The 24,828-nt window shown below is 43.7% G+C and overlaps 2 protein-coding genes across 3 annotated transcripts in view; one reads left to right on the top strand and one right to left on the bottom strand.

Moving 5' to 3' along the window:
- The window catches only part of ADAM19 (ADAM metallopeptidase domain 19), a 50,916-nt gene extending 46,603 nt beyond the window's left edge, over window positions 1-4,313 (top strand). For both annotated transcript variants that reach the window (XM_053377117.1, XM_053377118.1), the window contains exon 23: window positions 866-4,313. In XM_053377117.1, coding sequence (XP_053233092.1) covers window positions 866-919 — 54 coding nt within the window. In that variant the 3' untranslated portion in view covers window positions 920-4,313. The remainder of the gene's footprint in view (window positions 1-865) is intronic.
- A 2,154-nt stretch (window positions 4,314-6,467) lies between these two features.
- On the bottom strand, window positions 6,468-24,633 carry NIPAL4 (NIPA like domain containing 4). Its single transcript, XM_053377116.1, has 6 exons — window positions 24,245-24,633; window positions 14,741-14,989; window positions 12,290-12,346; window positions 10,503-10,593; window positions 9,454-9,614; window positions 6,468-8,610 (listed from the first exon to the last, which is right to left on the bottom strand). Exons 1-6 carry the CDS (start codon window positions 24,288-24,290, stop codon window positions 8,006-8,008), a joined length of 1,209 nt encoding a protein of 402 aa, XP_053233091.1. The 5' UTR covers window positions 24,291-24,633; the 3' UTR covers window positions 6,468-8,005.
- Between the last annotated feature and the right edge of the window lie 195 nt (window positions 24,634-24,828).

Here is a 24,828-nt window from a genome sequence, read left to right as displayed (position 1 = left end):
GCAATATACTTCAGACCAGAACTCCACCGCGTTCAGTGTCAAGTATTCAATCTGTGGCCTTGTCAGCTGACTATGAGATGTTGGGGATTGTCAATCTGGGCCAGCTCCGTTTTTCTTTGAGAGGCAGGGAGCAGCTACATTTGACTGCTTCTGTCATATACGAAGGCATTTACAAATAGGTTTTTTGGGTGGGTGCTTTAGAAAGAAGAATCCAATCTGAGTAGGCTTCCTCCATCCTCTCCTTCTACAGCACCCAGCTTGTAACACAGAACTACAGTGGCACCTTGGTTTAAGAACAGCCCTGTTTATGAACTCAGTATACAAACTCCACAAAACCAGAAGTAGTGTTCTGGTTAGCGAACTTTGCCTCGGTCTACGAACGGAATCCGAACGATGGAAGGGCACCAGCGGTGGGAGGCCTCATTAAGGAAAATGTGCCTCAGTTTAAGAATGGCTTTGGTTTAAGAACGGACTTCTGGAACAGATTAAGTTTGTAAACCGAGGTACCACTGTATATATAATTAAAGCTGAGATCCTATAGTTAGCAGCAAGTCCTATTACAGACTTGGCCCACCAGCTGTTTTGGGGCTACAGTTCCCATCACCCCTGACCACTGGTCCTGTTAGCTAGGGATGATGGGAGTTGTTGTCCCAAAACAGCTTGAGGGCCAAGTTTGGGGATGACTGTCCTATTACATTCAGTGGGCCTTATTTCTGAATAAACACATATAGAATCGGTCTATAACTGTGAAGTGAGAACAGTTACAAGAGACTGAAGTATTTCCATTTAAGAGGTACTGTTCTTCTCTTGCTTCTCTTACCTAAATTAGCATCCATTGAACTCACAATCATTTCCCCTTTCCTAGAATTCAGTCTTGAAGAATGCTGAAGCTGTGAATACCCTGAAGTTTAGACATTGAAGGTCATCTTGCAACTCTGAACTCCACACCGGTTCTTCCTTCTTTGACCTGGGATTTCCCACAGGCTTTGTTTCCAGGAAGAAGACATGCTGGGCATGTGCAAATCTCAACTTCCTCCCCATCCCACAGCCTTGTATGACTAGCCGAGACCAATTTCAGGTCCGGTTCTAGCAACCTTGGCACAGGTCGATGACACACCCTTGGACATCAGTGGGGATTCTATCCATGCACACCAAGGTTAATGTGACCTGCTTTGCCTTTTGGATATTTGTTCATTACAGGAGTTACTTGTTTAAAATAGCACTGGTGTGTTATAGTGCAATATGCAATGTGCTGGAACGGAAGTGGGAGAAGCCTCTATTTCTCCCAGCAATTCATTATTGCCTCAACAGAAGACAAATGTATTTTAGTCAACACTGAGCCACCGCATCCTTCTCAGCTTTTCCAGCTTTGTTACAACCACAGACAATCCTATGGGGAAGAGAGTGTTGTGGTGCCCCTGTGATGACCTCATCTCCTCCAAAGTACTGTATGGAGACGTAGTCTGATCTTGTGGAATTTTGCTACATACTGACTATATTTATTCCCTCTTTTAAGGAATCTCCCAGGGTTCAGTGCTTTACCTTTGCCCTCTTACACCATCACCTTATTAGCCCAAAGCTTTTCTGGTCATTACATTCAAGGTTTGAAAGTGTTGGTGGCATAACTATGGTGAGTCCTTCCTCTGCTCTCAACCGCCATCAACCTTTAAAGTCTACTCCATCCTGTTTGCATGTGGCATCTTAATTATAGGTTCTGCCTAGCCGCACAGAATGCAAGGCCGGTTTTGTGTGGCAGCACACTGTTCCCATGACAACCTAAAAGAAATGTACTCTACCAATCAACCAAATATTAGCAAGGCATTTTAAGGGTTTCCTACAATTAATTGCAGTTAGTTATCTGTTTTTGCATGCTACATCTTGTTCATATAATCAAGTACACTCAGCTTAGTTTTTGTCTATTTCTGTTTCATTTGGATTGGGCTTGCTCACTCAGGAAATTGGTGCCACTAATTTACCTGAGGATACTTATCCTCTCCTGATGTGAGAGTTGGTTGAGAGTTTACACTCAACACTATCAAGCTAAGGCTTTGAAGCCTATAGCTGGTGGGAAGGGTTGAATACCATAGCTCTAAATTAATACAAGCCAGCCTTCCCCAACCTGGTGCCCCCGATGTTTCGGACTACCAACTCCTATCAACCCCTAACTAGGGTTGTTTGGGAATTAAGGTCCAAAACATCCTGCGTGCACCAGGCTTGAGAAGGCTGATCGAAACCAACATTGAGTAATTTGGAAATAACCCTTGGTTAAATCTTGGTGTAATTGGAATTCCCTTTGCATCTTTCCAATTTGGGGCTAGTGTAAAATGGATTACCAATGTCAAATTTACAATGTGATCAAGCCCTCGGACAAGGTACTACAGGTGCTATAATCCTAAGACTCTTTTCCTATTACTACAGTGGTTTGCTGCATCTCACTTGATTCAACAAAAAATCATAGGCTGTGTGCCTTCTTTCTAGCCTCTATATTCCAGTTCACCTGTAGGCACCTAATTGGGTGTCTTAACACAGTTCAGCTGGCTAAATAGAAAAATTAACTCATGGTGCTTTTACCATTGGGTAGCTGATTAAACCCCAGCTATTTTAATACTGTAACAGGATACCATAGTGCATAAATAACCTCAACTTCCAAATATGCAGCTGCAACATTGTTCCCAGTCTGAAGCTTTATGAATGTTTTCTCAGGTTTTAGGTGTTTTTGGTGCTTTTGTTGAACCGGTGATATTTTTTCAGTTGGCTTTGCAAATATGCTGGTGCTAAAAATAAGGAACTGTTTTGTCTATTACCATGAATTGTTAGGAAACTTGAATCAAAACTGCCATAGCCAGTCTTAGAAATGGGTCTAGGTGCTGTTTATGCAGACTTTCTGGGTTTTTTTTTGGCAGCAGTACAAACTGGTGTTTTCGGTTTTGTTTCTTTAAAAAAAGGCCCTTTAGGCTTGGTTGTTGTCTTTCTAGATGAGCCAAAACAATTGTAGCCCCATGGCCCAAAAAGCTATTTCAACAGTCCAAAACTCAGCTTGAGTATGCAAAACAAGGTTTCCTAGAAATTTTCCCAAGTTGTGCACAGTGCAATAATCAAGTGGTATCTTAACTATGCATGTACCTACATTGCTCTCATGTTACAGAATAAGTGGTTTATGCTGTCTGCTGCATTATCAATAACAATGCACAAGTGGTTTTGAGCACTGCATTCTTCCCCAAATCCTCAGGTTGTGCTCATTACGTTCTTCCAGTTCTAGCACAGAACTGGTGCCACAAAGAACGGTCACTGGAAATACAATTAACGCTCCAAAACATTTTTGGTCTAGTTTCAAATATCCGAAATGAATGGTTGTACACATACTAGTGTGCTTTAAGCACATGCCGGCAGCCATTTCAAGACAGAAGGTGTGCGTCTCAGAAAACATAACAGCATCCATCCTGGTCTCTGTCTTTTCAGGTTAAGTCTCAGGCACTCTTAGCATAGTGGGATCAGTAATCTTCCGTTCAGAACTGTCACAGGTGAAGACAAAACAGATTTGTTCTGCTAACTTAGTACCTCCCTGAAGTCATTGGCTTTGCTAGGTCTTGGCTTATGCCATCTCAGAATACTCGGAAGAACAACTCGCTACAATTTCAAGGGGAAAAAATTATTCAGAGCTGGAGGTTATCTTCCTCAAGGCATTGCCAAATGCCAATCCGAGCTTACTTTTAAAAGCTCCACAGCAAAGAGATCAGCACTCTGCTTTCCCTTCCCTAATGCTGCCGAAATGTGGCTGTAGGCCCTCTGTCCTCACCTGCTGTAGTGTGAAGGTAAAGTTTCCTTGGGTGCTACGAGAGATGGCAGGGTAGAGAGGTGGTGATATGCAGATGCTGCCCCCTGGAGATAGCCCAGTTTTGCTGAACTTCTTCCTTACAAGAAGTTTTTAAATAGACAGGTTTGGGAACTGGCACCCCTGCTTCAAACAAGGTTGATGAGTGCATCGGAAATCGTTTTGTACTTTCGCGTGTATGTTGAAAGGATAGATTGGGAGAAGAACATTGTGGTTGCAGTCCTATGCTCACTTACCAAGGAGTAAGGCCTTGTGAATTCAGTGGGACCTACTTCCAAGTAAACACACACAGGGCTGCACTCAGTGTTTATTAATTATTATTATTAATTATTATTATTATGGTAGAGCCTCTGCATCATGCGCCACCATTTTATGTCTCGCAGGTTTACAATATGATCTCTGTGTATCTATGCAAATACTTGAATAATGCAGTTTGTTGTGCCTTTTGCCTAGTTATATTTAATAAATTTTGTGGCCAATATGTACAGTTACCAAATCATTGAACGGAGGGCTGGCTTTGGTCTTGAGAAGTGGGGGAGGGCAGGGCTTGTACCACTTCCAGATGTCACCTGTGCTACTGGGTTAGCCAGATGGTCCTTGTGTGTGGAGAACAGTATAATGGCTGCGTTGCAAATTTATTTCCCAGAACGTCTGAGGTAGAATAAATCAAAAATTATCTCTTATCACCAGCAGAGGGCGCTGCAATCCCAGTATCTAATTAGCAGCACTTGCCTTCCTGGTTGGTCACAGAGCAAATCTTACAGGAAGCAATACAAGGAAGCAAACAAAACTTAAAACAATTGAAATTTCCACCTTTTAAGAGTTTGTACAAAAAGATCTTTATTCCTCCCCTCTCCAAGTACAAATGAGTACCATTGAAATGCCATATGTTCAAACTTGGGAGTGGAGGGAGGGACAAATCCAAGTTGTCCACAAAGTTGTCCACAAACTTCACAAAGTTACATTGATCTTATTTAACTGTAAAATACATTCATTAGGAATGAAGATCCCTGGAGTTTTAAAAGACCTTTGTAGACAATGAGGAGCACAGAATTTTAGCCCACACTTGTGGGCTGCTATAGAGTTTTGAAATATGACCTCTCAACTGAGTTGGCGACTTTTCATTGATCTCTGATCTGTAGCTTGTACTCATTCAAGATCCATCTCCTCCCTTTTCCGGATGAATGTTATTTGTCAGCATCAGTGCCAAAGCCAAAATTTCTGGTTGATATTGGAACTCTGTACAGTGGTACCTCAGGTTAAGAACTTAATTCGTTCTGGAGATCTGTTCTTAACCTGAAACTGTTCTTAACCTGAGGTACCACTTTAGCTAATGGGGCCTCCTGCTGCCACCGTGCCGCCACTGCACGATTTCTGTTCTCATCCTGAAGCCCGAGGTACTATTTCTGGATTAGCGGAGTCTGTAACCTGAAGCGTCTGTAACCCGAGGTACCACTGTACTATGATGGTGAGATGAACTTGGATGCACTTCAGTCTCTATGGAGCTCCACTCTCCAACCTTCCCATCAAATCTTATTGTAAGATTTCATTATGCCATTAGAGCTCAACATCCTGGAGGCTTCAAACACCACATTTTTTCCATTCCAGAAGTGAAGAAAGGACCTCAAATTTAGAAGAAACTAGAAGCTCGTCAACTTTTCATACCTAGCATCAAACACACATGCCACCATAAGTTTAGATGCCAATAATCTCCAGTTTGTCATTTTGTATTGGAAAAAGAAGCACAGCAGAATGAAAGTGAACCTTAGAAGGGTAACACTCTTACTGGAGTTCTTCCTTCTGGAATGAAGAACCACTGATTTAAATGACAAAAAAGGAGACTATGTAAAGACAGGCAGAGCTTCTGTTTGTACTTCAACAGCTGAAGTATTACCAGCATGCAAAAATCAACTCTCTTTGCATCCTAAAATTTCCTTTAAAGTTTTTGCCAGCTCTCAGTTAATGCCTGTGCTATCCGTATAAATCTTAGGATGCTGCTCTTTTTAAATGCACAGCTCTTGCTGCTGCTGCGGTGGAGACTGAGAAGTTGTCCCTCCCCATAGCAAGCAAATACATTTCTCCATGAAGTGGAAGCCTGCACTAGGCACTATGATTTGCTGTTTCACAGGAGCAAAACACAGGATCAGGATGTGGATTTTATGGCACCCAATGCTTGTCATTTGCGCCTGAGCCCCCTTCATTTGGAGCAGACGTCTCCAACCTTGCACTCTCTAAATGTTTTCGCCTGCTATACACATAGCCAGTCATGGACTCAGGGTTGGTGGGAGCTGTTGCAAAAAGCTTCGATTCATCATTCTCATGATTTTGATGTCTGTCCCCTAACCCTGCTTAATTTCTCTCTTATTGGTTTTCCTCAAAAAAAGGGGCATGTGCCTGTTACAGTACATTTTACAATTTCTTGGTCATCAAGGCTAAGCAAAAAGACTTTCATTGACCAAAGGAAATCTTACAAGCATTTGGGGAAATAGTGACAGTCATGGGACCCAAACCACCGTCAACTTTCATGACATCATAAATCCTGCAGACTTGACCCCAGTTTACACTGCCGTGATCACAACTGGGGATTTGAGCTGTACAGAAAGGTTTTTTTTGGGGGGGGGGTCTTAACATTGAAAATAAACACTAATGGTTATAGCCACTTACAAATCTTATTAAGAACATAACTAGCATGCTGCCCCCACCCTTTAATCATGGCGTAACACAGTACCCCAAACAGAACTCATGAGATACCACCATCATTCTGGTACTTAAGGCACTTTTGAACATGGAGGGCTATTGGCTAATAATATTTACATCACAACACCAGTCTCTCATATCTATCATGTTTAAAGCCCTAGCTTTTAAACATGGGTTCCTTGGGTGTGGGCCAGGGCTTTTCATGTTTCCCTGGCAGCTGTCAAGTCGTCAGAGTAACATGGGTACTGAGCCCAAGTGCACCCAATGTGCAACCAAGCATGTTGCATGAGAAGTATGCTGCTTGTGGCGAGGAGAACTGCATCATCTTCCTGCAACCAAAAACTGGGCGCATGGACAAGATTCTTACCACCACAGGAATGAATACTGCACTTGACTGATTCTCCTTATGGTTGTATGTACACTGTAAGGCAAAAGGTTCTCAAGCACCCTTGGTTAGATGGCTGACCCTTTGGTATAATGGCAGAAGCTAACAGAAATATAAACAGCATTTTGTCTTACCAGAAGTTTACAAGGGATGAAGCGTATTTCACAATTTTGCACTGGCTGTTATGCCTTTTCATAATACATTATTACATAGGCACTATAGTACAAGAAATGGGACCACTATCAGAATTGTCCTCTTGATACACATTGGAACTGTAAGACAGTTGCCGCACTATCAGGGCAATAGGTTAATGGGTTAACTCCATCCACTTTTAAGCAGAATAACAGTGGAAGACCAAAAAGGCACTAAAAGGTAGTATGCATAGATAGAAAGACGCATGAGATATTGTCCCAGTGAAATTGTTCCCTCTTTAGCGTACAGATGAGGCAATCGCACGATGGTGCAATCACCCCTTCATCAGGAATTGTCAGGCAACAACAGAAAGCTAGTTGTCTGGGGAAAGAGTCCTAGCATAGCTTGATATATCTGATCTAATTGGCTCATCAGAAGAATGACTTAAGTTATTTTCTGTTAACACTTTCAGTAGAGGACTGAGTACTCAGGGTTGAAAAAGGCCACAAGAACTTTCCCTGAAGTTTCACAGGTCATGGACTTCAAATCTGAATGCTCTTTGTGGCCTCACAGCACCTCAGTATAGCCTCTGAGGGGAAGATCACGTTGGAGGAGACAACGTCATGCAAAGGGGCCAAGAAGCAACTTCAACCACAGATGGAACCAATCCCCACCCCCACCCCCAAATGATTAATGAAAACCTGCTTGTCTGAGGCAGGCACAGTCAAAGCAGTCAAGGCAATTCCTGAGTATGGGGTGTGCGGTGAAATTCCAAAGGATGGGGGGGAAAGGTTACTGAGACAAAACGTGAGAGAGCTAGTTCACGGTATTCAACTTGGTTGCTATTTCTCAGAAGATGCGTATGCGTACCCATTAATGCAAAATATAGCACATGCCTGTATTACCTACACACAGTTCAATCCAAGTTCCTGCAGCTGCAGGATTGTTGCTATTAGGTTTCAGCTGTAGATCATGAATACTTTGGGTTTGTTGTCAGCCTTGATTTCTGGATTATCCAGCTCTATCAGGATGTTCTTGTCGTCCTTGACGGCTGGGGCCTCGTCAGCGTTTTGAAGGGTTTGTGGCAGGTTCCTCAAACTGATGTCCATATCTTTGAAGGCATGGAGTAAAAAGACCCCTAAAATAATGGTGAGGAACCCACAGACCGTCCCAATGATGTCCACCACAGACATGGTGACCCACTCCTTAAAGAGGATGACTGAAGTGGTGATGACAATGGTGGTAAACAGCACGTAGTAGATGGGGAAAACCATAGAGGTGTTGAAAATGTCCAGAGCTTTGTTGAGGTAGTTGATTTGGGTGGTGATAGAGGCCACCAATGTGAGGACAAGAATCCAGGTGAGTGGGTCCTTCAGAACAGGCCAGTGAGCAAAAAAGCCCTTAATGGCGATGCCTAGTCCTTTGACTGAAGATACTGAGAATGCTCCAATCACAGAACAGATGGTGAGGTAGATGAGAATGTTGGTCTGGCCGTAACGTGGGGCGAGGAAGAAAATCAGAACCAGGCAGACCGCCAACAGAATGCTGGCATAAGCAAGGAAACCTGAAAGAATGAAAAGAAGGGGGGGTGAGGAATTCATCACCAGGTTGCGGCAGTTTTATGAGGGGCAGGGTACAAGTTGTGGCAAGGCAGTAACACACCACTAACAGGTATAAGGAGTTCAACTGATCAACCAATAGAATCCTAGCTGTAAGAAATGAGAACTATTCCACCTAAACAAATGGAACTGAGGTGAGTCTGCCAAAAGGACTGGCACAAAATGCAGAAAATAAGCACACATAAGGGCGGGATCCAGGGAAAGACATGTGCACGAGCTCTAATTCATGCACCTGCATATATACTCAGAAGAGCTATTTGGACATCTGCCTGAACAAGGTCTTAGAATGGAGGTGGCTCACTCTCAACGTGGCCCTCCAGATGTGGCTCCCATCATCCCTGACCACTGCCACTGCTGGTTGAGTCCAACAACACCTAGAGGGCCACAGGTTAACAATTCATAACTTAAAATCATGGGAGGGCATCATGCGCCCAACATCACTGGGCACACAGGCTCCTCTTTAGACCACTGTGTGTTTTAGTGCAAAGAGTCTGAAGAGGGTTTCAAAGTGTGCTCTCCACATTTAACACCCTTGCATGTCCAATTTGGCAATGGGGCATGAGAGATCTGTGAAGGGGGCAATGTCTCCAGGAAACAGCAGCAGAGGTGCAAAGACCTTTCAGGGGATGGCACTGAACCACAATGCTCACAAATAGTATGACAGCCACAAGGGGGATTCAAAGCTGAAGTGCCATGCCACTGCCATCCCACTTGAACAAGGGATTCAGATAATAAGCTACATATACAGCTGGTTGGTGATACCTTTAACCTTCTGCTTTTCTGCTTACCTGGCTCTTTCAGTTTAGAGGCCATTTCGTCCAGAGTAGTGACCTCCTCTTCTTCTGGAGCATGAATCACAAGAACTGTACTACCCACAATGCTCAGCATGCAACCGAGTTTGCCCAGGAGATTCAGCCGCTCTCCAAGCAGGTACGAGGACAAAATGGCACTGGGTCATAGGGGAGAAAAATCAATAAAATTGCTTTGGGGTAATCAACATACAGAAAACTAACAAGAAGTCAGAATACATGGTTGTCCCATTAATAACAGCCTTCTACAGAACTTTGGAAACTTCTTTCAGTGACAAACAGAGAGATATATGCAATATTTGGACACTTCAAATCAGAATCAATCATCTAACTCACAATGGGCATGTTCAGATGCTCATATCTTAGCTTAATAAGCTGATATATTGATGAGCTTTGGGTACTCTCACGCAACCAGTTTGCTCCTCCAATCATATGCTAGCTGCCATGTGTATCAGTTGATGAGGAGCACAGAGACGGAAGAGGGGAGCAACTCCACCCACACATCCCTTCCTAGCAGCCCTAACGCCCTTGAGGTTCATCAAGTCTTATCAGAGCTGGGAAGAGGAAAACACTTGATGTCTTATTGACTGATTTCCAGCCCTGAGATTAATATTTAAGGGGTGCTGCTGCAATGCGGCAGGCTGCCACCACCATTTTTCCCCAAAGGGAGTGCAGCCTTTGGGACCACTACTTTGGTGTCTCCACAACTCCCATCAGCTCCAGTTAGAATGGCCAATGGTCAAGAATGACTGGAATTTCAGTCCAAAACATCTGGAGGGCACCAGGTTGCTGATTGCTGTTTTAAATGAGTGCTACATTAAAGTCAGCCCTGTGTCAAAAAGTATCATGCAAGATCTGCTTTTGGGGGGCGGGGAACAGCCAGGCTGAAGCAAATGTTTGGCTTCTGTGTACTGGGAGAACGTTATCAGGCTATTTTTCTGTTTGCATGGCCAGTCATGTTACTACCACTGACATTTACAGACCTAGAATAAATATGGGAGGACAGAATAGAAACGAGAGGAAATCACCTTATGAGCACGCTCAGGGCTCCGAGTGGAGTAACAATTGTTGCAGGAGCAAAGGCATAGGCGGCAAAGTTGGCAGCTTCTCCTCCACCCACTGAGCAAACAGCCAAAGAATAAACAGAAAACAGGTAAATTACAATGAGTGCTATTCCTCCTCAAGCATTTTTGCTAATCTTGTTTGCATTCAGTGCATAGTTTGGCCCAATGAAAAAGAGCACTGGAGTTAAAAACCAGGAGAAAGATGGTTTTACAGCAATCACTGTTGTGTTTTTGTTTTTTTAAACAAGAAAAGACATCTTAAGAGTCATGTTGTAGATTCAAGGAACTCCGTGCGAAAAGTATTGACCAAATATCTCCTGAGTAATGGATCAGAATCCAATATGGTGGCAGATGTGCCCAGCCAATTTTAGAAAATGGACCCAATCCTAGCAAACCAGACAATGCTAAAATGACTGATCACTGCCTTGGGTCAGTAGCTTCCAAAGCCTTGGAGCACCTTTAAGAGTGTCATAAGCTTTCATGGACTAGATACAGGGGTCAGCAAACTTTTTCAGCAGGGGGCCGGTCCACTGTCCCTCAGACCTTGTGGGGGGCTGGACTATATTTTGGGGAAAAATATGAACTATGCCCCATAAATAACCCAGAGATGCATTTTAAATAAAAGGACACATTCTACTCACGCTGATTTCCAGACCATCTGTGGGCTGGATTTAGAAGGCGATTGGGGATTTAGAAGGCCTTAGTTTGCCTGCCCATGGACTAGAATCTGCTTCCAACTCCTTCTGAAGTGGACTCTAGCCCATGAAAGCTGATGCCAGGGGCAGCAACAAGGTAGCCTCCTACATCTCCCACCACCCATCTCCCTCTGACCGGTGGCCAAACTGGGGTGGATGTGAGTTGCAGTAGCAGTTCAGAACATATGAAAGGCACCAGGCTGCTTATTGCTGGCTTATTCCATAAGGTGCCTTGAGGCTATTTGTTGTTTTTGGCCAGCAAACATCTCTACTGAGGAGTCAATCATTTATACTGTGATGAGCAGGGCCAGCCCACCCATGAAGCAAGGTGAGGCGACCACCTCAGGTGGCAGGATCCACAGGGACAGCAGATCTGGCTTCCAAGGAATGTATCGCTTACTGCTACTGCTGATGTGTCACACTCCTTGGAGGCTGGATCTCCCACCTCCTCAGCAGCTCCCCCACCCCATACCGCCTTGACAGCAGCCTCTTGGTGAATAGGGTGCACTGCTGGTCTCCCACACATAGGGAGGAAATGGTGAGGGCTGCCCTATTGGGTCTCTTGAACACAATTCAGAGCGGGACCCTGTACTCCCAATGACAGTCTTTGATTCCCACTTCAGCCATCATATAATGTTGATTTGATTCCCCAATTCGTTCCTGATGTAGATCTTAACTCAACCCTTCTTCCAGGGGGACGGCACCATTTTGTGGTTTGCCTCATGTATCAATATGTTTTGGGCTGGCCCTGGTGATGATTATTCCCTCCACCCCAACCTTGGTGATGAGCTCTATACATTCCAGTCCCCACAGGGAAGCTGAAGAAAGCTAGATGCATGCTTCATGCAATGGTGGTAAAGACTCCATATAGTTCAGTTTGATGACCTAGCCATTTCCCATGTCATTGTGGGAAAAGGCTCTCAAATATCACTGCTAGCATGTGGGGCACTATCAATGGAAATGGCCTCCACATGGTAGCGTAGCGAATGAAAAAGAGGGAAAGTGATAAAGATTTGATAGGAACAAATCCAGGCTAGTGTGAATAACCATACTTACTGGTCAGCAAGCCAGCCCACCACAGCCAGTCCCTAAGGTAGCCATGGCCTCCATCCCCTGGGAAAGCAAAAGACACACAGGCTTAGACACTTCAAAAGGAAATAAGAACCACATACTAGGTAAAATTAAATAGAAACAAAAAGAGATAAAACACATGCAAACCAGTGGGTTCTGGGTGCATTTTTAACTTCCTTCCCAGAATGACAAGAAAGCATTTCATGTTTAAGATAATTATAGAGCACATTTTTGACACACAACATCATATGAATTTTAGCCATCCCACCCTCCATCTTATATCCTGCCTTTTCTCCCAAAGAAGCCCAGAGTGGCAAACACATAGATAATAAAAATCCAATCAAAAATAAAGCAAAAAACATATTTAACATTTCAAAATTGTTAAAAACATTTCAAACAATGAAACACAACAAAACATGTAACAAATCACGTGTCTAAACAGGCCCACCAAAACAGAAATTTTTCTCACAGGTGTCTAAAAGAATACGATGGTGTTTGCCTAATGCCATTTGGCATATTATAATGCTTTTGGCCCAGGCCCTTTTGCACTCTATACTAAACTATGACGGGGTGGAGAATCTACTCTGGCTGGCAGGTCAGATCATTATCTCCCCAAATCTATATTAAAAAATCCTGTTTTCAGGCTTCCAAAAAGCCTGGTCAGTGTAAGAACAGGATGCTGGACTACATGGGCCATTGGTCTGATCCAGCAAGACGCTTCTTATATTTTTGTGATTGTGATGCTACCCTAATCAAGTATTCCCCCTCATATGTTTTCCATTGCGTGAGACTGGGGGAGGGGGACGACATCAAGGATGCACTTAAAAGATCCCAGTGCCTCCATTAGGATCCTGCCCTCTGACCCTACATGTTTTTCAGCTAAGTGCCTGCAGTTGAGAACCAGCTCTACTTGTGGAAGCTCCCTGCAAATTTGAGGCCCTGATCTAAAAGCTATTTGTCAATGCATGTCAGTATAGTGACTCCTACCATAGCTAACTGAACATTATTACTATTCATAATAATTATATCCTAGATTTAGAACAAGACACAACACTGAAAAACTAGGTTAAAAAAAAAACCTTGTTGGAAAAACACAGAGTGAGATTATCAGCTGCTACACACAAGAATCCTGATTCCAGTATTTTATTGGAAACCAAAGCAGCTTAAGACTGAAAATAGGTGGTGCTTCCTGTTTTGCTAGTACCTATCAATAGATGTCAGACTTTCAGGAATGTTAAAATGCAAGAGAAAGAGGAAGTACCTAGATACCATGACAACAAATATGGCCTGAATGCCTAGATGGGCATGAGATTAGATGGGGCAGATACAGGGGAAGAGAGTAGAACAGCAAAGTCTAGAAACTCCATGGTCCTGTCAGAGCTATAGAACCTGTGTGTGCTCTTCGAGTTTATTTCCTTTTAGCAGGGACTGCTGATATTTTTCTAAGAGAAAGAGCTAGTCTGTTGCCTTCAAGCTTTGCAAAACAGGGGAATTAAGATATTCACTGGAGAGCCCCCCTGCAAGTGCTTCGCACTACCACCACCATCCAAGGTGAGACGAGTTACTTCCAGAAAAAGAGTCTTCTCGGTGGTGGCATCCCAGGGGTGGAATGCTGAAGAGGTTTGGCTGGTGATTACATTATTGTCCCTTCAGTGTCAGAAACTGTTCCCAAATTTATTAGGTGCCATTTTAATCTTGCTGACTTTTTTTGCTGCTTTTATAATTTTGTGGATTTCGCATTATTCTATTTTCTCCATTTTAAAAATTATTTTAGTAAACCATCCTAGGAAGATTATTGAGTTGAGGTATAAAATAGATTGTGAATGAATGAACCAACAAAAAAAAAAATAGATTTAGTTAAATGCACTTGGGGACCCGCTTCTTCATTTTTATCATATCTGCATGGTGCTGCTGTTGAGACTCGCCTTAGGTCAAGTTGTAACAAAGTAGTGCAGAGATAAGTTGCCAATGCGGTGCTCTCTCGATGTTGGACTGTAACTCCCATCAGCCCCCACCCAGCATGACCAAAGGTCAGGGTTGAGGCAAGTTGTTGGCCAGCTACACCTGCCTACCCCTGGTGAACTTCATCTACCAGTTGAAGTTCAGTGGGTTAGATGGAGAAATGTGTCATACAAGCACACTCCCTAATGAACTGTAGTTGCCTGTTCAGGCAAGGATTTGCCTCTGTGTAATGTGTAGGCAAAGGCCCTCAGAATCCAAAACACTTTGAGGCTCAAAGTCAGATCTCTCAGCAATAGCCAACATGATATCCTCAAGATGTGGATGACGATTCCTGTCAGCCAGTGGTCAGGACTGATGGGACTTGTGGTCCAAAACATCTGAAGGGTGCCATATTGGCCAGCCCTGTCTCAGATACAACCAGAGCTCATTCAGAAAATAATTCCTCACCCACCTCCTGAGCCATTGAAACCATACCTGCCCTGGTGCCTCCTGTCTCCACAAGCCGAAGCAGTCCTTTTTTCTTAAGGATGACGCTGCTGCCAATCAAGAAGCTGGAGAAGATGGCCAAGGCCAAGCCAATGTAGAAGCCATATTTGTCTTCTATCTGTACCATCCAGTTTGTGTTTAAGGTGATATTATTGTGGGGTAAGACTGTTGAGCTGACATTCCCAACAACTTGACAGAATGTCTGCCCGGAAAGGCATGTCAGAGCTAATAATGAACCTGGGAAGACAAGAAAATGGGAAGAGGGCAGAAATTAAGACTTTAAGCAAATAATACATTTGCTGCCTTTATTTTACGTGCCATTATTTAGGTCCTTTGCTTCCTTGAAAGAAGAAAAGAAATGTCCTGCTAGATCACTAGAACATGATTGTTCTAGAACATGCACAAGAACACGATTAGCTTTTGTGCTTATTAAATTTCTAACAGTTCCATGAACTAATAAATGTAGTTACTGTATGGATGATGGAAGTAAGGGAATGTTACCTGCTCATCAGAATTCCCTCCTATGAAGAGCCATAGATGTTGCCCAAAAAACGAATTGTACAGCTGACATAATGCTGTATGTCTTGCAGTCTGTCTTACAATGTATTGCATCATATAAAGAGAGCATTTCTCAAAATCTCTTTCATACACTTGTACTGAATCAGTAACATTTCATCACTAACAAATCATTTATCAAAAAATATAAAACTGGAAAAACTTGACTGAGCTGCGACTGAGGATAATAACCAACCCCCCTTTTTTGCAAATGCAAATAAATTATGATTTACAGATTTATATGGGACTATAAAACTGGTTGATTCAGACAATCAAATCTCATCTTAATAAACTGAGATAGGAACACACCTCTTGTCCACCCTGGCAGCCCCTTCTCTACCCCCTTCGTGGAGTTTATAATGAACCATAGTTTCCTGTTTCATCTGAACCAGGTTACTAGCTTTGGAACAAACAAGGTTATTAAACTAACTTCAAACTGAACTCTAATATCCCATCTTGTTCCAAAGCTGGTAATCATAGTTTTTTCGTTCAGACTAAATGGGGAAGTGTGGCTAATTAGAGGCTTACTGGTTCGATTGCTCCTGCCACAAAGGAAGGAGTGAAAGGGATGCATTGGGCAGGATAAAGGCTTCTTGAAATCTCAGCTTACTAAGCCAAGACATGATTGTTCAAATTGTGCCAACAAATGCGCTATCCTTGTTAAAGCAACAACACTGAGAAAGGCTCAAAACTTGTGAGTTTACCTCTGAAAATGAAATAAATAAATTAATAAATAAATAAATCCTACCACGGCAAGAACTGAAATAAGTTAACTGAATAAAAGTCAAAGTCAAACTAAACACTAGTGATACCTGGGTGCCATAACTCTGAAGTTTGCATGTCACATACATAGTTAACCACAGCCTGCTGAGTCCGCATAAACACAGTCACAACAGCAAGATGTTCTCACAGTTGCAAGTACAAGGCTAGTCACACCTGGCATGGCCTGAGCTAGAGATGAAGAAGGATAAGTGAGTAATTGTTCTGTAGCCAAGTAGAATACCTGACTTAGGCACGCTTTGTTCACACAAGCTAACAGTGACGCAAGAAATCATGTGCTTGTTTGCTTGCTACAGTGGCATAAATGCTTTGCATTTTGTGTGCTCGATTTTGGTGATATCCTGCCGAGTCTCTGTGTAGCAACTGAGAATAAACTTTTACCTTTCCACCCACTGTCTCTTTATTGGCTTGGGAAGGACGGCGTTTTGGACTTGGTACCGGTAACACTATCATCTTCACATAGGAGAGAATAAAATATTCCCAATGCAGTCAACATGCTAGATCAGTGGTGAAGAACTTCAGGCCTAGGGCTGAACGTAGACCTTCGGGCCTCTCTGTCTGGCTTTGGGATCCTTCCCAGCCTGCATCCCTTTATTCCCAGCCTACTGCCTGGCTGGATGACAGACAGAAGTGGGTGGGTACATATGTAGAAACCTTTAACTTTTATTTTAGGAAGGTAAGACCTGTTTCTCCACCCTTTGTTGCCTCTGGTCCCACCCAGTACCACGGACACGCGGCTCATGAAGAATTTGAGCCTTGGGCTGAAGAAGGTTCCCCTCAGGCTGGGTATAAAACTGGGGGGGGGGGAGAGAAAGGGAGAAAGGAGAATTTTTGGAGCATTGAATTGAAACACGCACTCTCTTTCAGCACATACATACGCATAGACTGCTCTGCAAATAAAGCATGCAACATAGTTTTAACAGGAATGAACACAGATACAAATCAAGTTTCATCAGTTAAATTTTTTACCAGCACCCAGATCTAAGGTGTGTCAGCTAGTGTGGGTGGGGATTGATGAGCCTCTGTGATTCCCAGACTCAAGACACACCCAAGGCACCAATTCATTTACACCATAATACAAGACAGGTGGAAACGATTACACCTCTTCCATCTCTACAACGCCACTCATTACTATAAATATCCTTCTTTTCCGTGACTAAACGGATTATGGATAGTTGAGGTGCAGAGTACAAACCTTACAACTCAAATAGGGATAGGTTGGGCGAAGCTTTCTAAAGGTAAACTGTGGCCAAAGGGCTTGACAGCACCTGATCTCCATGTGTAGGTTCTACTTTGCCTTCCAGAACAGGAAAGAAAGGAGAAGAAGCAGGTGCTGTCAAAACTTGTCCAGACCTTTTGGTTGAGCTATGCAAAGTGAGTGACACCTAAGGACTCCAATGCTTTGTGGAGGACCTGGGTTAGGGCAGACTGATACTTGAACAATCAGAAGCAAAGAGGGAGGTGAAACATTCTATAATGTTGTTGTTGTTGTTTAGTCGTTTAGTCGTGTCCGACTCTTCGTGACCCCATGGACCAGAGCACGCCAGGCACTCCTGTCTTCCACTGCCTCCCACAGTTTGGTCAAACTCATGCTGGTAGCTTCGAGAACACTATCCAACCATCTTGTCCTCTGTCGTCCCCTTCTCCTTGTGCCCTCCATCTTTCCCAGCATCAGGGTCTTTTCCAGGGAGTCTTCTCTTCTCATGAGATGGCCAAAGTATTGGAGCCTCAGCTTCATGATCTGTCCTTCCAGTGAGCACTCAGGGCTGATTTCCTTAAGAATGGATAGGTTTGATCTTCTTGCAGTCCATGGGACTCTCAAGAGTCTCCTCCAGCACCATAATTCAAAAGCATCAATTCTTTGGCGATCAGCCTTCCTTATGGTCCAGCTCTCACTTCCATACATCACTACTGGGTAAACCCTAGCTTTAACTATACAGACCTTTGTTGGCAAGGTGATGTCTCTGCTTTTTAAGATGCTGTCTAGGTTTGTCATTGCTCTTCTCCCAAGAAGCAGGCGTCTTTTAATTTCGTGACTGCTGTCACCATCTGCAGTGATTATGGAGCCCAAGAAAGTAAAATCTCTCACTGCCTCCATTTCTTCCCCTTCTATTTGTCAGGAGGTGATGGGCCCAGTGGCCATGATCTTCGTTTTTTTGATGTTGAGCTTCAGACCATATTTTGCGCTCTCCTCTTTCACCCTCATTAAAATGTTTTTTAATTCCTCCTCTCTTTCTGCCATCAAGGTTGTGTCATCTGCATATCTGAGGTTGTTGATATTTCTTCTGGCAATCTTAATTCCGGCTTGGGATTCATCCAGCCCAGCCTTTCGCATGATGAATTCTGCAAATAAGTTAAATAGGCAGGGAGACAATATACAGCCTTGTCGTACTCCTTTCATACCCTTTCATTCACAATTTTGAATCAATCCGTTGTTCCATATCCAGTTCTAACTGTAGCTTCTTGTCCCACATAGAGATTTCTCAGGAGACAGATGAGGTGATCAGGCACTCCCATTTCTTTAAGAACTTGCCATAGTTTGCTTAGGTTGTCCTTATTTTCATTGGAGAAATGTTGGAGGGTATGAAGTTATCTGGCCCCTGAGGCGTCTGAAGGCAATCCTGTACAGTATAGGGAAGGTTTTTAAAAAAATGTTTTTAAATGTTTTTATATACAGGGTAAGTCTTTTAAAAGATGAAGAAGAAGAAGAAGAGTTTGGATTTGATATCCCGCCTTTCACTCCCTTTAAGGAGTCTCAAAGCGGCTAACTTTCTCCTTTCCCATCCTCCCCCACAACAAACACTCTGTGAGGTGAGTGGGGCTGAGAGACTTCAGAGAAGTGTGACTGGCCCAAGGTCACCCAGCAGCTGCATGTGGAGGAGCGGAGACGCGAACCCGGTTCCCCAGATTACGTGACTACCGCTCTTAACCACTACACCACACTGGCTCTCATATGTGTACTCTATATCCACGGGGCCTCTTTTAAAGGACTCACCCTCTATATGTTGGAAGCTGTCCCGAGTGGCTGGGGCAACCCAGGAAGATGTGTGGGGTATAAATAGTAAAAGTATCAGTACAGAATGGGATGTCCCTATTTTCATCGGAGAAATGCTGGAGGGTATGTGAAACTAGTGGATATGGGAGGTTTATTCTGTACCCTGCCCATTGGTTTTCAGGATATAGGTGATAAAAATATTTTTGAATTAAATTGGTTATTTAATCAGGTTTTTTTAAGAACCCTGAGATGCTTTGTGTTTTGTTCCTTGCTATTACTGTTTGTTTTGTACATGGTTGTTTATTGTAAATCCACTTTGCTGCAGAGCTGTATATGTGTTAAATAAATATATACAACATTTTTTTAAAAGTACAGGCGTTCTGATGAAAAAAAATGTTGGCAACCTAGACCCTTAAAGGAAAGGTTAAAGGAAATGGTGCGTACCCATTTGCAAGAGCTCTTTAAATGAGAGGGAGAGAACATATATACCTATGGTCTGATAAAACAGGGCAGGATTGTAGCTATGCTACAAATACAGTAATGCAAATGTGGCATGGTGTTTTGACACTGGCAATTTGCCTGATACAGACCAGTCTTTGTGAGCCTGAAAACAAACAGTGAATTCTTATCTCCGACATACTCACAATGCCCTAATGTCATGTAGCCTTTTCCTTCCTCGGGGATTGACAAGAATACCAACATCCTCAAAAGCCCAAGTAAAAAAGAAAGGAGAAGGGGGAGGATTGAGGCCAGTTACAACCACACCAATTTATTTGCTCAGATTCTGCTGCATTCTGTGAGGGGAAATTCGAAGAGCGCCACCAAATTTCAACCCTTTGCAACAGAAATGAAATGGGATCTGGGACATGTCTTCTGTCTAGCCAAGGTGATAATGCTAAGGTGGAAGACTTCTGAGGGAGCAGAATAGACTGTACAAACCAGCACAGAAGAAAATGGGCTGAGATACTATTTTTCTCCTTGCTGCAGTAGTTTTTTTAAAACAGTCTGTTGATTGAGTACATGCAAGAGTGATAAAAAATGGGTAACCCTCTCCCCCAACTACAGCATGAAGCAGTAAAAAGGTAAAAGGTAAAGGACCCCTGGATGGTAAAGTCCAGTCAAAAGCAACTATGGGGTTGCAGCTCTCATCTCGCTTTCAGGCCGAAGGAGTCAGTGTTTGTCCACAGACAGCTTTCTGGGTCATGTGGCCAGCAAGACTAAACCGCTTCTGGCACAACAGAACACCGTGACGGAAACCAGAGCACACAGAAATGCTGTTTACCTTCCCGCCGTAATGGTACCTGTTTATCTACTTGCACTGGCGTGCTTTCGAACTGCTGGGTTGGCAGGAAGCATGAACTAGTATAGCCCACTTGTGCATCATAAGATTCTCTCACCTCAGTCTACTGTGTGTGTAGATCAGCCCTTCGAACTTCCATAAAAATCACAAAGGACAGAAGTAAACATCCAAATGTGCAGTTTAACTCGAAAGTCAAATTTCCAGCACAACTAACAATGTATTTACTCACAAGTAGGTCTCACTTTCAATAGGACTTGCTCCCTTTTAGGTTTGCAGGTGTTGGCTGTTTTTTATCAGAAGCATTTTGCCCTGCTCTTCAGCCAAAAGAAAAAAAGGCACCTAAAGGAGCTTACAACTATAATGATGACACCCACAGGCAGCTGACCCACAACCCACCACCTTCTCAGGATACAGAGTGCAATATGTTGTCCAGTGAGCAATTCAGACTCTTATGGCTTGTCTCTTTACACCTTGGCCATGTTTAGAGAGGCATCTCTATACTTCAATGGCAGTGTCACACACAGCAGCAGACATCTGGAACAATTCCCAGTCAAGAACGTTTTTAGTGAATTCCGGTCTTGAAAACATAGTTTCTAATTTTCAAGGAGAAAGTGATGTATTTATTAAAGACTGATGGCATCTCAACAAAGGTCAAAGCCTTTAATTATGATGCCCACTCCATAGCCTGCCACCCCCGCCAAGCCAGATATTCATAAAATCACAAGCAGGTAAACCAACTGCCATGAAAGTATTCAGGATTATCTGTTAAAGGAGAGAATGAAAGAGTTGTAAACTCATCAAAATCTGGCATACATCTTTCTTCCTTTGCTCTGTTTTTTTCCTGAGTAAAAATAAAATAAAAGCTTAGAAAAAGTATGCCATCCATTCCGGCCTAATCTGCAGTGCAAACTTCTTTGAAATTGATAGATTTAAAAAATCTGTTTATTCATCTTTGGATCCCCTTGCTATAATGCCTGACACCAAGAGTCAAAAGCCAAGGTGATACTTGACTGAATCCCTGGAGGCTAAAAAGCCAGCTATTACTTTTTAGAAATGTTTATTGTGTATTAATTAGTTTGATGCACAAACTTTGAGAAGCAAATGGAATACATTATTAACAAGCTCCATCTTAGTTAAAGAATGGGATAATATTTTAGCCTCCGTTTACAATGTATCGTTAGATTATAAATGATGTCTCATACGACAAGAGATTTTATTTCGAGTTTATTGGCTTCCATCATGATTGCATAAACATGGACTCTCAGCGACAACATGCTGTTGGAGATGCAGAATGAATAAATATTGTGGAGAAAGAGTTAAACATTTCAGAAGATAACATCATTTTAAACTATATACTTAATATATGAGGCTTGACTATTCTCCATGCACTCACATCTGCAAAAGGATTGATACTGATACATTGGAAGGACAAAAATATGGATGAAGGATCCTTTAATTAATGGATAGCTGACATGACAACTCCTGCAACCCATGAACTGATCACTTTCAGATGAAGATTAGGCATGGACAAATTTAATGATACTTTGGAACATATTTATCAAAACCATAGTGACACATTAATCATCATATACTGAGGGAAACAATAAGTTTATCCATCTACATATATACTGTATAGTTTTGTATTTTATAGTTATTTTGTTATTGCTGTTTTCCTCTTCTTTTTAAAATGTTTTTAAACCCAGCCAGACGGGTGGGGTATAAATAAGAAAATTATTATGATGATTATTTCTTTTTCAATTTTATATTCTTTCCTCCGCTATTTACTTTAACTCACTATTATAACCTCAATAAAATATAAATATTAAAAAAGAGTCACGAGCCAATAAAGCCACATTAATCCAGGGAGCAGCCATGCTCATCAGTAGAAGCTAACAGAAGGTATTCTTGAAGACTTATGGGTCATATGCTTCTATTATCTTTTACAGCCTATTTCACAAGAAGCCTATGACAAAACAGACTCATGAAAGCAGATGTGGCTTTTGATCCTGTTTCAAAACATTCTTAGCAAATTAAGCAGCAGCGGAAGGGCAGCAAAAGAAGCCATCTCTATTACTTTTGCTTGCGAATGGAGGGAAAAATCATTATACCCTTTTGGAAGGTGAACAGGGAACCCTAATCTGAGCAACACCACATTGTTCTGTAGGATTCACAAGTCACCACTGCTTTTCACCATTCTCACCACCCACTTAGCACCCTAACCCTTCCACTACTCCCATAACCCTATCCTGGAATAAAAAGGTAAAGGTAAAAGGACCCCTGACCATTAGGTCCAGTCGTGACCGACTCTGGGGTTGTGGCGCTCATCTCGCTTTATTGGCCGAGGGAGCCGGCGGACAGCTTCTGGGTCATGTGGCCAGCATGACTAAGCCACTTCTGGCGAACCAGAGCAGCGCACGGAAACACCGTTTACCTTTCCGCCGGAGCGGTCCCTATTTATCTACTTGCACTTTAACTTGCTTTCGAACTGCTAGGTTGGCAGGAGCAGGGACCAAGCAATGGGAGCTCACCCCGTCGTGGGGATTCGAACCGCCAACCTTCTGATCAGCAAGTCCTAGGCTCTGTGGTTTAACCCACAGCGCCATACTCAGCCATAATTCCCAATCAAGCCAGCACAATTTAAGACAAGGCAGCTATTATACCTGAGCATGAGGGAAGTCTTCAGGGCTTTTTCCACTTTCTTATGAACTTTCTGTTTGTGGCCATGATAATACTGGAGTAACTGCCCTGAGGGCCATAATGTTCCCAACCTCCCATGCTTTAATCTTTCCTTTGCCCTTTTACCTGTGGGATGAAGGAACCTTTGACCCTCCCAGAGGTTGTCGGACTACATCTCCCATTGGCTACACTGGTTGGGGCTGATAGGAGTTAGAAGTTCAACCTCATTGATACATCAGGGCACGGCAGCTCACCTGCCACCAGAGTTCTTGTTGTTTCTCTAGGGGTGAACAGCTCTGTGCTAGAGAGTCTGCTTTGCATGCAGGTCCCAAATTCAATCCCTGGCATCTTCAAGTTGAGCTGGGAAACTCTGGGGAGCCACTGGGAGTCAGTGTAAACAATACTGGACTAGACTGGCCAAGGGTCTGACCTGATACAATGCAACTTCCCATGTTCCCACAAGCGCTCACAAGAACTGCCTGTTCCAAAAAAGATAGAAGAAGGAAATATACAATTACTTCTAATTCGATCTCACGACCACCTCGCTAGTTGAAGTAAAACACCCCCGGGAAAATCCTGCTCTTTAAGTTTGAGTTTCACCTGCAAAGGAGGAGACTGGCCGGGCTGATCGTGAGAACGAGCCCCCTTACCAAACAAGCTTCTCCTTTTTGTTTTTAATCTCTGCACCTGCCTCTTCAGGCGTACTTTGCACAATCGCTTGGCTTGCTTGCTTGGTGACCTACAGGCACCCGGAGGGAAGGAAACAGAGGAAGCTGCTGCAATCGCCTGGAGAACCGAAGGAGAAGAAAACGCCACCTTCCCAAACCCCACAGTTACGCAAAGCAGGCCACTCTTCGGAGCAACACAGAGACCTCAAGGGCGACGTGGGGCAAGAGGTTCTGAAGACCTTATAAATTTTCTGATCTCCCTCTTAAAATTATATGTATTCCAGCAAAAGGGGGCAAAGCGATTATTTTATTGGGTTTGTCTGCCAGCGTGGGAAGGACCGATCCGTTTTTTGGACCAGGAACCAGGAACTCGCCTGATAGAGATGGAAAGGTCTCCCTAACCTTGGGAAGTGGAAGCAGGAAAAGAAGAGGAGGAGGAGGAGAGCAGCCGAGCAGTCTCTTCTCCATCTCCCTCCTCGTAACCCGCGTGCGGCGGCCAAGCGAGCGCTCTTACTCACCGTTGGCGCAGCTACTGTTCACCCAGAGCGGCTCCGGTCGCTCCATGTGCTCTTTCCTGCCGAGGCTCAGCAGAGATCAGCGCATCCCCGGGAGAAGCGACGCGAAGAGGACGCGGCTGCCGGAGACGGGACCCAAGGAGGCTGTGGGTGCGATCGTTTCTTCCGCGCCGCCGCCGATCTTCGCTCGCTCGCTGTTCCCAGAGGGGCAGCGCAGCCCTGCGAGCGAAAACTCCAAGGAGTCTCGTTTGGCAAGAGCAACTTCAAGACTAACAAATTATTGGGACGGCCTCTGCGCGCTCTTGGCTCTTCTCCCTTCGTCAGAGACTCGAAGTCGACCGGCTGGCCTCGCCCCAACCTGTGGCGAGCGGAGAAGTTGCCCTGGGCGAGAAAAGAGATCACACCTGCCCCAGCCGGATCCACCACTCCTCCCGGTCCGGGTTTTCTCAATCTGACTCCGTCTCCCCTTCTCCAGAGGAGGGGCTTGTGCCCACGTGCTCTTCGGCGCCTACGCGCGTTGCGAAGCTTCCTTCCCTGGGGCGAGTGGGGGGGGCAGCACAAATCCGGCAGGTGCTCGTGACTCCCGG

Source organism: Podarcis raffonei, chromosome 2 (genome assembly GCF_027172205.1).
Source record: "Podarcis raffonei isolate rPodRaf1 chromosome 2, rPodRaf1.pri, whole genome shotgun sequence".
Lineage (NCBI taxonomy): Eukaryota > Metazoa > Chordata > Lepidosauria > Squamata > Lacertidae > Podarcis > Podarcis raffonei.
Note: the sequence above shows the minus strand (reverse complement) of the source record. Positions and strands in the feature narration are given on the sequence as shown.

Coding starts and splice junctions, on each gene's coding strand:
- NIPAL4 (XM_053377116.1), bottom strand. CDS start 24,290: ATGGAGCGACCGGAGCCGCTCTGGGTGAACAGTAGCTGCGCCAACG. Junction 14,990..24,244: donor GAACAGTAGCTGCGCCAACG/GTGAGTAAGAGC, acceptor TTGTCTTCCCAG/GTTCATTATTAGCTCTGACA. Junction 9,615..10,502: donor GCCCTGAGCGTGCTCATAAG/GTGATTTCCTCT, acceptor CCTATGACCCAG/TGCCATTTTGTCCTCGTACC.